This window comes from Stegostoma tigrinum, chromosome 17 (genome assembly GCF_030684315.1).
Source record: "Stegostoma tigrinum isolate sSteTig4 chromosome 17, sSteTig4.hap1, whole genome shotgun sequence".
Taxonomy (NCBI): Eukaryota; Metazoa; Chordata; class Chondrichthyes; order Orectolobiformes; family Stegostomatidae; genus Stegostoma; species Stegostoma tigrinum.
In genome coordinates, this window is record NC_081370.1 from 16,397,932 (window position 1) to 16,411,159 (window position 13,228).

The 13,228-nt window shown below is 41.7% G+C and overlaps 1 protein-coding gene across 3 annotated transcripts in view; it reads right to left on the minus strand.

The window, feature by feature from the left end:
- LOC125459316 (potassium voltage-gated channel subfamily C member 1-like) overlaps nt 1-12,837 on the minus strand; it is a 96,495-nt gene extending 83,658 nt beyond the window's left edge. For all 3 annotated transcript variants that reach the window (XM_048545624.2, XM_048545623.2, XM_048545622.2), the window contains exon 1: nt 12,117-12,837. In XM_048545624.2, coding sequence (XP_048401581.1) covers nt 12,117-12,764 — 648 coding nt within the window. In that variant the 5' untranslated portion in view covers nt 12,765-12,837. The remainder of the gene's footprint in view (nt 1-12,116) is intronic.
- Between the last annotated feature and the right edge of the window lie 391 nt (nt 12,838-13,228).

A 13,228-nucleotide genomic window follows, 5' to 3' on the forward strand; every position in this document is an offset into this window, starting at 1 on the left:
GTCATGGACAACGGCAGGCAGATTGGTGAGAATGAGGTCAAGAATGTTTTCCCTCATGTTCGTTCCCTCACTGCCTGTTGCAGACCCAGTTTAGCAACCATGTCTTTTATGTTTTAGTCTGTAATGATGCTACAGAGCCAATCTTGTATTATGGACATTGAAGACCCCAAGCAGTGTACGTTCTGTGCACGTGCCACGCTATTGCTTCTTTCAAGTGATATTAAACATGGAGAATTTCTGATGCATCAGCTGAGGTGGTTTGCTCATGGTATCCTGATGTTAATGCAGTCACAAGTCAATACTGAGGATTGCCAAGGCAACTTCTTCTTGACTGTATACCAAGGTGCTGGCCCCTCTGAGGGGTCTGTCATGCATTTGGAACTGGACATTCCCAGTGATGGTGATTGTGGTGTCTGGAACATTGTCCATAAGGTATGATTCCATGAATAGGAATATGCCAGGCTGTTGCTTGATTAGCCTATGGGGCAGCTTTCCCAATTTCAGCTCAAGTCTGCAGATGTTAAGAAGGAGGACTTTGCAGGATCAATAGGACTGGGTTTTTCATTATTGTTTCTGGCTCCTTGGTCAATGGTGAGTACATTGTCTGGTTTCATTCTTTTTAGTAGACTTTGCTAGACCATCTAGCTGACCAGTCCATTCATATTTCTCTGCAGTCTACACCTTTTCTCCTCATTACCAATCATATGCCCAATTATCAGGTCGTCTGCTGATGTTTTGATCATGCCTCCTACATTTATGTCTAAATCATCGATATATGTCACACCCAACAAAGAACCCATTGCTTGGATACCCCACTTGATGCACTCATCCCCCAACAAATGTGCCCATTCAATATTATCCTTCACTTGCTGCCGCTGAGCCAATTTTGGATTCAACATGTCCGTCTCCCTGGATCACACAAACTTAAAATTTTTTGAACAGGCTGCTATATAACACCTTATTAACAGTCTTAAGGAAAATCCACATTGACTGTATCGAACACATTACTGTGACTGACCCTCATTGACTCTTCCTGTTATCTCCTTAAAAAATCAATGAAGATGGACCTTCCTTTAAGAGATCCATACTGACTGTCATTGGTTAATACAGGCCTTCTAAATGATGATTTGCAGTGGCTCTTGGAACGTTTTCCAATAATTTTACCCAACATCAAGGTTAAAATGATTGATTGGTAATTATTGTGTCTATTATCTTTTGAAATAATGATACAATGTTAAAAGTTCTTCAGTCCTCTGGCACCTTGCCTATAGCCAAAGAAACTTGGAAAATGAGGTCAAAGACTCAGTTATTTCTTTCCTTGCTTCTGTTAGCAACCCTATTTTGTCTTATCCTACTGACTTATCTAGTTTATGGCATGCGAAACACATTGACCCAAATCTTCTAATTATTGTCAGAACTGACCAAAACAATGGTAATCCTATTAAAGATTGTCCACCTATATGACAAAGATTTTTATAGCCAGACTTCTATATGTTCTCATGTGGGAAACTGGCTAGAAATCCACTTAGCACACTGTCAATATTTGTATAGGAAAAATATTTAAAGGTCCCAAAGCCAATATGACAGCTAATGAGACAATGTACAAAGCACATTTGAATCCTATAGGTTTTCCTTGGTTAACTATCCAGGTAATAAAGTCAGAACCCCCTAAAGTCTCCAATTCTAACTCATACTTGAGGATCTTGTTAAAGTATTCCAGGCACCAGACAATTACCTACTTTTAGCTTAAACTTCTCAGCAATTACAGCAAAATCAGTGGGACAGGACTCTCCAAGATCTCCCGACACATATCTTTCAGGATTCGTCCACTCTCTGACTATCTGAAGATCGGAAGGTCTAGGCCCTTATTACATCTTTCTTCACAATGTTCAAGACATCCAACATTTCATGCTTCTGTTTTTCTACAATGGCTACTTCCTTCCTGTTTCACAAAAACACATGCAAAATATCATCTGTCTCCATTCTCAAACTACCTTTTTGTTCTTTAATTAGCTCCACTCGTTTGTTGGTTACTCACTTGCTCTTTATGTACTAATATAACATTTTTATGTTATGTTTTAATTGTGATAATTTAACTCGTCAACTTTTTTGCTTACTTGATTAGTTTAGAATTTCACCCTTTTACTTTTGAAGTTTTTATAGGCTTTCTGGCTCTTGACATCTGACATATGATTTCATTTTTCTCACCATCTCCGATCTGACATTCAACAGAGTCCACACAGTAACTGCATCTTTAGCAATGTTGTGCTTCTGTTTGATCTTCCTTTTACCTTTTCTAAAAACCCAAATATTGAGCTGCCGTTCCTACCTTCTTTAATCACATTTTAGCAATAATCTTTTTTTAAATTTATTTTCTCATAATACTCTACCAGTCTTTGTTACCCATCCGTAATTGCTCCTTGACCTGTTAGGCAATTTCAGAGAGCACCCCGCTGTGGAGCTTGAGTCACATGTAGGCCAGAACAAGTAAGGATTATAGATCGTCTTTCCAAAAGGACATTAGTGAACCAGATTGGTTTTGATGACAATCAATGACAATTCCACGGTTACTACTGCTGACTAGCTTTCAATTCCAGATTTTATTAATTGGATTTAAATTCTTGACAGTTTCCATTGTGGGATTTGAATGCTTGTCATCTGAATATTGAGTTAGACCTCTGGATTATTAGTCCAGTAAAATTAGCACTACGTCACCATGTCTCCTATACTTCCCATTATCCGTTTGTATCCACAGTTCATCAGCCTTACTCACTAGACTCCATGCATTAAAATATATACCACTGATGGCTGAACAACTCGTTTGTGCCAATTTTCTAGCTATTGCTTCCAGGGCATTCCATCTCAGTCATTTTCTGCTTTCCATTTCCAGCTTTGCTTCTCTCCCTGCTGAGTCTACACTCATTTTCCCATCACAATGCCAAGCTATTTTATACTAGAATGCTGATTGCTATCACCTTCTCAAGGGTAATTAGGGATGGGCAATAAATGCTGGTCCAGTCCAGCAACACTCATACCACATCAAAGAATTACAAAACAAAATCTCCAACACCATCACTACATTTGATTCAGGCCTTTCTGAGTGTGACTATTTCAGGTTGCATAGACCCCACCTTCCTCATAACTGGTATTAATACTCCAGAAATCTAAAATCCTTAATGCTACGCAATCTCTCCAACTATGCATTCAACCGTACTATCGTCCCATTTCTGTGCTTACTGATTAGCATATAGCATCATGAGTAATCCAGGAATTACTACCTTGAGATCCAATTTTGTAAATTATTTTATGGTATAAATCTGTTTACAGAACCCCATCCCTGCTCCTAAATGTGTCACTCTGCAAATATAGGCCATAATCTCTGTCTGTTCACTATCTCCCCTCAGAATGTTCTATAGCTATTCAGTGACATCCTGGACTCTTAACACCAAAAAGACAATGTATCATTCTGGAGTCATGGTGACAGAAATGCTAATCTGTTCCTATCCAATCTGTTGAATCACCAATCACTATTTCATTTACAACCTTCCTCCTCTACAATGGGCAATCCCTTTCTTTGTTGTCCCTATTCGACTGAGCCACTGCTGGGTTTGCAACCGTTGCTCTGGTTTTATTTCTCAGACCGATCTTTGCTTTAGCCAATCTTTGGAACTGAATACTAATTAGACAGGGGATGCACTTATGGGACTCATGCACCACCTGCCCAGCATGCCTTAACTGTCTGTCAGTCTCTCATGATCTTTCCATCTACTCAAGCTATGGAGTGACCACCCCAGACACATCTTATCTATCTAGTGAAAGGAAGTTTTGACATCTACTTAATCCATGCAATAGCTAAACTTAAATTGAATGAGGAGAGGCTCACCACATTGTTAGGTTTCATCCAAGCTGAAGTATTTAGTAAGGTTTTATATTGGAGAAAGGCCTCATCTGCTTGAAGCATGATTCAGAAAATGTTTGCTGCAAAGGATTTAGAAAATCTGTACTATCTGTACTGCATGTGACTTACCAGCACTAAATGCTGACACTAATTTGAGGAGTCCCATTCCCTCGTACAAGAATGCATATAATTCATTAAAAAAAATTCATTGCCAGGTAATGACCATCTTCAATAAGAAAGATTTGAAGCTGTTCCTTTTGAGATTCAAATGACATTACCATCACTGAACTCCCCACATCAACATCTTGGAGGTCACCATTCACCAGAAACTAAACCGAGCCAATCATATAAACACTGTGAATTTAAGATCACAACAGAGGCCGGGAAAATGTACAGCAGAAACTCACCTCTTGACACCCCAAAGCATTTTTGCCAGCTACATGGCACAGTTCAGTCAAGCACTGAAATACAGTTCATCTGCCTGATGAGTGTAGCTCCAACAACATTCAAGATGCTCCACCATCAACCGTCTTAAATTCTTTCCACAACTGGCATACAGTGACATTGGAATCATCTACAATGCAGAGCATAGCATCATGCCAAATCTCCTTCAGGAACAATGTTCAAACCAACAACCAACTAGATGGACAAGGACAGCAGTTGCATTAGAAAACTAAAGGCTTGTAAGTTCCCATCAAAGACACACATCATCCAGATCTGGATTTGTCTTGCATTTCTTTTATTATAACTGGGGTCAAAACCCTGGAACTCACTTCCTAATAGCACTTAGTGGTTCCAAAAAATGGTTTGTCATCATCTTCTTATGAAGTTACATGGGTTGAACTGAAGAACCAAAAAGAATAGCATATTTGGGAGAATATATTCTGTAGACCACAAACATCCAGAGGGAGAAAGGAGGCAACTAGGGATGATAACAAATACTAACACACCAGAGATCATTAAGTCTCATGAAGAAAGAAAAGTTGACATAATATGTGCTTTCCATTCATACACGTACTCTATATAAACATAGACCTCCACAAGCAAGTTTGAACATCTGAGAAACATACTCTCTGATGTATGCAATTTGCATTATACATCATTCAATTATTTATATTACAGAGGTAGCATACATCTCTAAATCTCTCCTACAACACCCATGTTCAAATATATGATGGAAAAGCAAGGGGTAGTGAGCATACAAACAGGAAACTGCAGCTACTGATTCCAGCATCACACCCATTAGTAACCACTTACCTATAAACATAGACTTGATAGAAAGAGCAGTACGGTGTAGGCAAGTACTATCCTGATTCAAGGTACGCACTTTCCAGTCAAGTAATCAGGAAACAGGAACCCTGATTAGAGTACTGAGGTCAAGTATAACATCCTGAATGTGTCCGTCAGTACAGACCAGAAATATAAAGTTGTCACTTCCCTGATCCATGTAATTCATTACAATAGCAGACTGTGTTTTATACATGTGGTTTAAAAATAATTATTACAGAACCATATGATATTAGAAGACTAAATCTTACAAGGGGAATTTGGGGTGGAACAGGAACTTGAACAGTTTCCAATATATTTGTAACTTGGAGTGAGATCTTAAGATATATTACATTTGACATTTCCGCATTTCTTTTCAAGTATTAAAATGAATGGTGTGAAATTAATAATTTTAGCTAGGCTGTCAGCCTCAAACATTTCCAAGTTAGGTACAAAACAGTTGACTGCAGAACAAAGATTTCTTTATATAGGCCTAACAACACGTCAGAAAATGTCTGAAAAGATCATTCCTCCTGTGCCAGGCCAACGTCTTCAATTCCCACATCAGCAACCTGTGATTTCTCCGGAAGAGAATGATTACAAAGTAAAGCAGGTAGATGACCAAAACCCAAAGAGAATATTTGGAAAAGGGGTGGCACGGTGGCTCAGTGGTTAGCACTGCAGCCTCACAGCACCAGGGACCCAGGTTCGATTCCAGCCTTGGGCAACTGTCAGTGTAGAGTTTGCACATTCTCTCCGTGTCTCCGTGGGTTTCCTATGGGTGCTCCGGTTTCCTCCCACAGTCCAAAGATGTGCAGGCTAGGTGGATCGGCCTTGCTAAAATTGCCTGTAGTGTTCAGGGGTGTGTGGATTATAGGGGAATGGGTCTGGGTGGGATGCTTCAAGGGGCGGTGTGGACTTGTTGGGCCAAAGGGCCTGTTTCCACACTGTAGGGAATCTAATCTAAAAAACGGTTCTCAAAGCAAAATTAAGTCCAGTAGAAAAAGGCAGGAGAGAAAATAGAAATCAAAACATGAGTACTTATGGAAAAGAATAATGGTATCAAGAAAAAAGAAACATTTCCCCGATTAAATAGACAGAACATTTATGAAATAGTAACGTTGAAATGAAACATATTTAAACAGGGCATGGAAAGGGGCAACTCATGTACCTCTCAATGAAGGAAAGAGCAAGAAAGACTGTGCTTCTACAGATGGAAAGAAATTAGCTCAAACTTAAAAACAGCGTTTTTAAAAATTAGCACATAGAACATGTTTTTGAAATAAGAAAAAATTCAAAGAATATGGGTAAATTATAAAACAGACAGTAGAACCACCACAAATACATAGAAAATTAAGCCTTTTAAAGCCACACTAGCAGTCAGAGAATAATCTAGGTAAGTGTAGAAATTTAAAAAGGGATAAGCTTATTATGAAGAATTAGAGAATGTAAATACCCTGCCGCATTTTCTACAGATGAAGCGGATATTAAAAGTGTAAAGACATTCATCAAGAGATAGTAATTAAATGTTTCTGAAGATTAAGCCACATAAACTATTTCTTTCAGGGTCCTTGGATATCAAAACCTAGATCAGTGCAGAAGAATGGAAAGAAAGCTGAATATTTGCAATAAAAGTCTGAATTAAGACTGAAGGAAAAGAAAACAAAAATACAGAATCGTAACCAGAGAAGAGAACCCAAAGAAGCGGAAAAGAGATGTAATGTTCCAAAATACTTTGGAAAGAAGATATGTGACTGGGGACTAAAGGGTGGTAAACATGACACTTCTCTTCAAAAATAGGGACAGGGATAAGCCAGGAAATTACTAATCAGTGTCATTTCAGCCTACAATGTGGAATAAAATTACTGAGTACTTACAGAACTGTGAGCTATACTAAGCAGTGTCATTTGTTTTTGAAACCAAAGTCAAACTTGACTAACCTAATATGATTCTGTGATGAACTAACAGTGAGGATAAATGAAATTTAGTGGATGTGTTCAATAAGTATTTGTGGATATAAATGAAACTTAGTGGATGTGGTCAAAAACTATTGAGCAAGGAATCATGAAAGACACTTTTAACAAAGATAGTGACGCTCATAATTAAAACAATACTTACAATAGATAGACAATTAAAGGGCAAAAATAGAGAATGAAGGAATAGTAGGTTTCTCAGAAAGGGGCAACATAAGTTGTCCTTTCTGAGATCAATTTTATTTGCTGTCTTCCTCTTATTTCTTCCTACACAAACTTAGATTTAAAATTTTCTTGTTTTTTTCTTCATGCTTGCAATTCCAAATTCATATTTATCATGAAAACTGCTTATATAAATTGGTTACACTATAATTGCATTCTCTTCACAGTAATGGTATTGGTGTCTCCATTTTGCATCTTCTAGCTCCACAATCTGCTCAGCAGAGAAATCTCTTCGCACCAATAAACACAAAACAAATTGAACTCAGAGGTTCTCCATTTCTCTGGAAACCCGTGGAAATTTCGCTATGATTTTGGCCATCATGTGTATGGAGGTCTCAGCTGGAGCTCCTGGATGACATTCAGGGCTCCAACATGGCTATTATGCAATCGCAATGACATAATCTAAGATTATAAATGATAATTTTTTTAATGTTTGACTTTAAAATGGCGACTGAGCACATCTATATGACCTAGTCTAATTATTCTTTGCCCTTTGAACTTCACCATCTGAAGACTACACAAATCCTTGACTTGACACGGTGTGCTGCTCAAGAGAGATAGGTTTTGATATATATTTATAATCTGGACTTTCAAATTTGTGGGAAAATATTGAAATTTACAGTTGATATGAAATTGGGAAATGCAGCTAAGACTGAAATTATTATTAATGTGTGGAATGACAGTTAGAAGCCAAGTGCAACTTAATATAGGATGTTGTGAAGTTATGTATTTTGTAAATAATAATGAATTATCTATGTCCCAAATCATACTGTGTCATTTTAAAATGAGCTGAACAGTACAGGAATCCTGACTTGTACAGACATGAGCCATTAAGGTGGCAGTGGAAGGAGATAAGGCTGCCAAAAAGGCAAACAGATATCTGAACATTGTATCTAGTGCCATAGAATATAACTGAATGTTTTTTTAATTATGTAAGTCTTAAATAGGCAGTTGGTGTACCCTGTGAATTTCTGCATTTCTCACTGTAGAGAGCATGAAAGATCAGTGGAACATTTGTAGAATACATTTGCAACGCTGTTATCAGGATGAGGGGGTTATTAAGATAAATTTCTGGAGTTTCAAGGTTTTCATTGGATCTGAGAAAGATAAGGCGTAGACTTTCATGGTAATGAGTATCATGTTAAGGATAGATGTTTTTCATTGGGTTAATAATGATGACAATAGAACAGCACAGATTTCAAGATAATTGCAAAAGGAATTAAAACTGATGTTAGAAAAAGTTAACAGAATAATAAAAGTGCAATATGATTGTCGATGAGCCATTATTACAATCAAAGTTTATACTTTCTTAAAAGAATTTGATCATTGCTTAGATTGTGTGATATTAAAGAACATTGGAAGTGGGAAGAGAGAGATATTTCTGAATGATATACAATGTGCAGAAATGCATTTGGCTGAAGTTTGATGCCCAAATGCATTGTTTCTGTTCTGTGAAGTTGTGTAATTTAGTGATTTTGTGGTAAATTGCTGTCAGCTGTGTTTTGGGCCCCATGCCCTCGAGGGTCTGAACTGATTATCCTCGATTCATTTTGAGATAGGCCCAAAGTGAACGGAGGTGACTTTTATCCCGCCAATCTACTCTGATTTATGCTAAAATCCCTGAGGTGAAAGGACAATGTCTAACCGACTGCATTCTCCACTGTCACCAACAGTATCAGATTAAAGCGGCAGCGTTGGCAGCAATATGGTGCAGTGGCGTAAAATACCTTAAAATCTCAAATCACAGGCGCGACGTTGGGACTGTTCTCCACTCCCCTTCACCCCGCCAACCAAATTCAATAAACATTTGGCCGAAAGTCTGCTTTTTATGAAGACGGTGTTTTCTCGAGTACAATGAAGAATCACTTGTCCTTGCTTTCCAAGTCCTGCCCTTTCCCTGTTCGTGTCTCTATGGCTCGGCATTCAGCCAGCCTGGCTCCGCTCCGTTACCAATATGCAAGTCGCTAACTTGTCTTGTATTGGTCCCCAGTCGATAATAAGATCATTCAAGAATGAGAAGGCCATGAAAAAAAGTGTTAAGTAGAAAAGCAATCCCAGTTAAACGCAGCTACTCGCTTTCTGAATATGGAATTAATTATAAGCATTGATCCCGGCAGTTCCATGCCGATTTTCGTTCAGATATTTCAGAATGAAGCAGTTCCCTCAATATTTTCCTTCCTCACACTGATAGATTATTTTTCGGGTTATAATGTATATTTCCAGTGTACAAATCGGTACACCAGCGGCGTTAAGCAGACCCAAGTAAATTCAGTATATTGTCACTCTCAATCTATCTGGTTGATGTTAGGGCTGACAGTACATTTATGAAGGTCATTTGTCTCTATCTTGTCTCAAAAAATACACACCTGTTCAGTACACTCATTCTAAGGAAGCATTAGCGAGCAACCTGTATGAAAGATCCCGCTCTGTAAGGCTGTACAATGCGTAAGAAATTGTTTAATTGCAATCGCTAAATTCAAGGTCAATGTAAGTATACGTCTGTCGTGCACTGAGGCTTCATTTCCCTGCTATCAATACAATTTTCTGCACCGCCCCCCACCCCCGTCTGAATTTCAGTGTTTCTGCAGCTCATGTGTTGGTTTGTTGACTGTAAACATCCGTTTCCCTTCGCCACTGCAGAAACAGCAGGAAAATTGGACGCGGTGCTAGGTACCACCTGCTGGAGCATCGGGAAAGCTCGCATTGCTTCGTAACAACCCTGTAACCCGGCTGCTTCCCTCTCTCTCTCTGCCTATCTCAGATCTGGGAAACAGCAGTTATCAAAAACATATGCCTTATTTTCAGAAGAATGCAGTCAGAATGCAGGAGATAAAGGGTCAAATAACAACGAAATAAATTACATAGGACATCTGAGATAGTATTTCACTATTTCTACGTCCAAAATGCACGGTAGGTTTTGTGCGGAGTTCAAACACACATGGGAGGGACAGAGAACACCATGGAATGTATACTATTCAATAAATTGCATGTAGACATCTTGGGATGGCTCACATTTCGAAATACAGACTGCTGACTGTCATCAGGGGTTTGTTTACAGGCAGCTTTCTTTTCCCCTGTACTGCCCCTGGACTCAGGTTCTCCATTTCTCCAGGAACCAGCGGAACATTCCGCTCTGATTTTTGGCCATCACGTGTGTGGAGATTCTCAGCGGGAGCGCCTGGATGACATGCGGGGCTCCGACACGGCGATTATGCAACCGCAGTGACATTGCTCGGTGCAGATCGCTCCTAATTCTGTTCCCGAATATAAGCGCATCGCCCTAGCAGCAATCTGACAATTTGTACATCTGATGTGACTGTTTGGGCGTGGAGACGTTTGAGGAAGTACTGTATTGTTGACGATTGGTGGGAACGCACAATACCGCCATCCGGCTAGCAGTCTTTAAATAATCTGCAAGTCGGTAGCTCGCGTTTTCTGACAGCAGCAATAATAATGTAGCGCAGAATCAGGTCGGCAATCGAAAACGGCTTTAAAACGCAACATGTATGAGCGCTGTGGAATATGTAATCGTGAACAATGATAAATGGCACACTTCATAGAATTACCGAGATACATATTTGCTCTAATTTAATTAAATTGGTGCTGAGAGTATCAGTGATAATGGGAACTGCAGATGCTGGAGAATCCAAGATAATAAAGTGTGAAGCTGGATGAACACAGCAGGCCCAGCAGCATCTCGCTCCTGAGATGCTGCTTGGCCTGCTGTGTTCATCCAGCTTCACACTTTATTATCTTGGTGCTGAGAGTACCCTTGTTCGTCCTAAAATTGTCATTTCCAGTCAGAACTGCATTTTACCCAAAGACCAAAATCACACATGGGATTTAAAAGCATTATTTCTCATCGCTAAGATGACCCAGGGTCCTTTAAGTAAATCAAAACAACCCGGGGTCTGAGGTTAAAGTAGCGACTCTCGGATTCCTCTGCAGTCTGCACCAAGTGAGCACGCCTCTAGAATATCAATGAGCGCCAATCTGAAACGCACTCCTGCTGCGCGCTATCTCCGTACTTTTGATCAGAAACACCAGTTCTCCGAAAGGGAACGAGACTTGCGTTATAAGAACACATTCCCAGATTCCTGATAATCCTCCAAGTCAGCGGTATAACCGACATTGCCGATTACTAAAGTAGCTTTTAAGAAAAGCTCCCAGGAAAACCGTCTCAGCAGCCCCTGGGGAACGGGATACCTGACAATACAAAGAGGGGCTTTGCGCTCACTTAAACACCGTGAATATTTGCCATGTATCAGCCCCTCTCCTCATTCTCCTCACCTCTCCCACCCGGCCCCCACCCCCACACCAGGGGTGAGCTGAACCACCTGGCATGTATTTGTTACACCGTTTTACTACCAGCACAAGCGGGTCGGCTAAATCTCTCTCAAGATGTAGTCTTGTTTTCTATCCCGTTATAGCAAAACAGGCAACACTGCACCTCCATCCAGCATTGCTTGCAGCAAGAGTGCATTCAACCCCAGGTACCCCGGGCTGCTTTGGAGCATTGATGTCTCCTCAAGTCACTGTGTAACCTTGTTCCTCTCGCTATTAATCCAATCATGACTGCCCTTTTGCAATCCTCCCTCCATTAGATACATTTGGAGAACTACAATTTAATTCATTTGCCCAACAAGTTCGCTCCAATGTAAGAGAGGCTTTGAACTTTGTGGCTCTCGTGTCAAGATTATTGATAGATCTGTTTATTTTTCCTTTTAAAAGCGAGCTTATTTTTAAAGTTTCCTTACCCGTGCATATTTCGAGGAGTAAGGGTCTTCAAAGAGAGCCCAGATGCGGCGCTGCCACTTCCTCCACCAGCTGGCCTTCGCCCCGGCCTCGGGGGAGCAATCTCCCAGGGCGAGGCGCTTGGTGTCCAGCTCGTCCTCCGAGTCCCCGACCCCCTCGCCGCCGCCTTCGCCGTCGCCGCTGTTGAGGTCGGGGGCCTCGAAGCTGTCGAGCGCCTCCTCGGCGTCCCGGTGCTGCCGGTAAGTCATCCAACAGCACGGCTCCACGTCCGTCTCATCGATGCCCCAGAAGGCGATCTCCTCCTCGTACAGGGGCCCGCACACATCGGCCGGGCAGTGCAGCTTGCCCGTGCGGTAGTAATTGAGGATGTGGGCGAACACCCCCGGGTGGCGGTCGAAGAAGAACTCATCCGCCTTCGGGTCGTAGTCGAAGTTGGCAAAGGCGCCGGGCTCGGTAAGCCAAGCCAGCCGGGTGCCGGGCAGCGTCTTCAAAGTGCTCCGGTACGTTTCGTGCCTCGTCCCTCCCACGTTGATCACGATGCGATCGTTGTCGTCGCCCTTGCCCATCTCCTCGATCAGACATGTCGCGGAGGGAGGTCGCTTTCCTGGGCTGCTGCCGCGGGAGCTGGAGACCTGCACCGAGCTGATCATTCAGCACCGCGGACAGCGACCAGGCGGCCTCCCGTCCCGCTGGCCCCCCTCTCTGTCTCTCAGCCTGCGGTGGCCACTGCCTCGAGTTTAACCCCCCCTCCCCCCCCCCCCCACAACACTGCTTGTCAGTGGCCAGCAGCCCCGCGCTGCTCCTACATTGTCGTGCCTTGCAAGTGCAGGCCGGTGGTGCTTGCTGGAATGAAGCGAGCGGCAGAAAGACAAGGCAGCGCTAACACTGCAAGGAGGAGCTCCCCTCAATTCCCGTCCCCCTCCCCACCCTAGCAAACCTGCGCAGCCTCGAATACAGCTCCCTCCATCCTCCCACCCGCCCCGAACATCACACCTCCAATCCCCATCCCCCACCCTCTTTCCCAACTCTATCCAGGCTCCTCCAGTCCGTGATAGCTCCCAAACACTGAGCCATGGATGTGTTCGTATCGAGAGAAGCAGACCAGCCACAACTA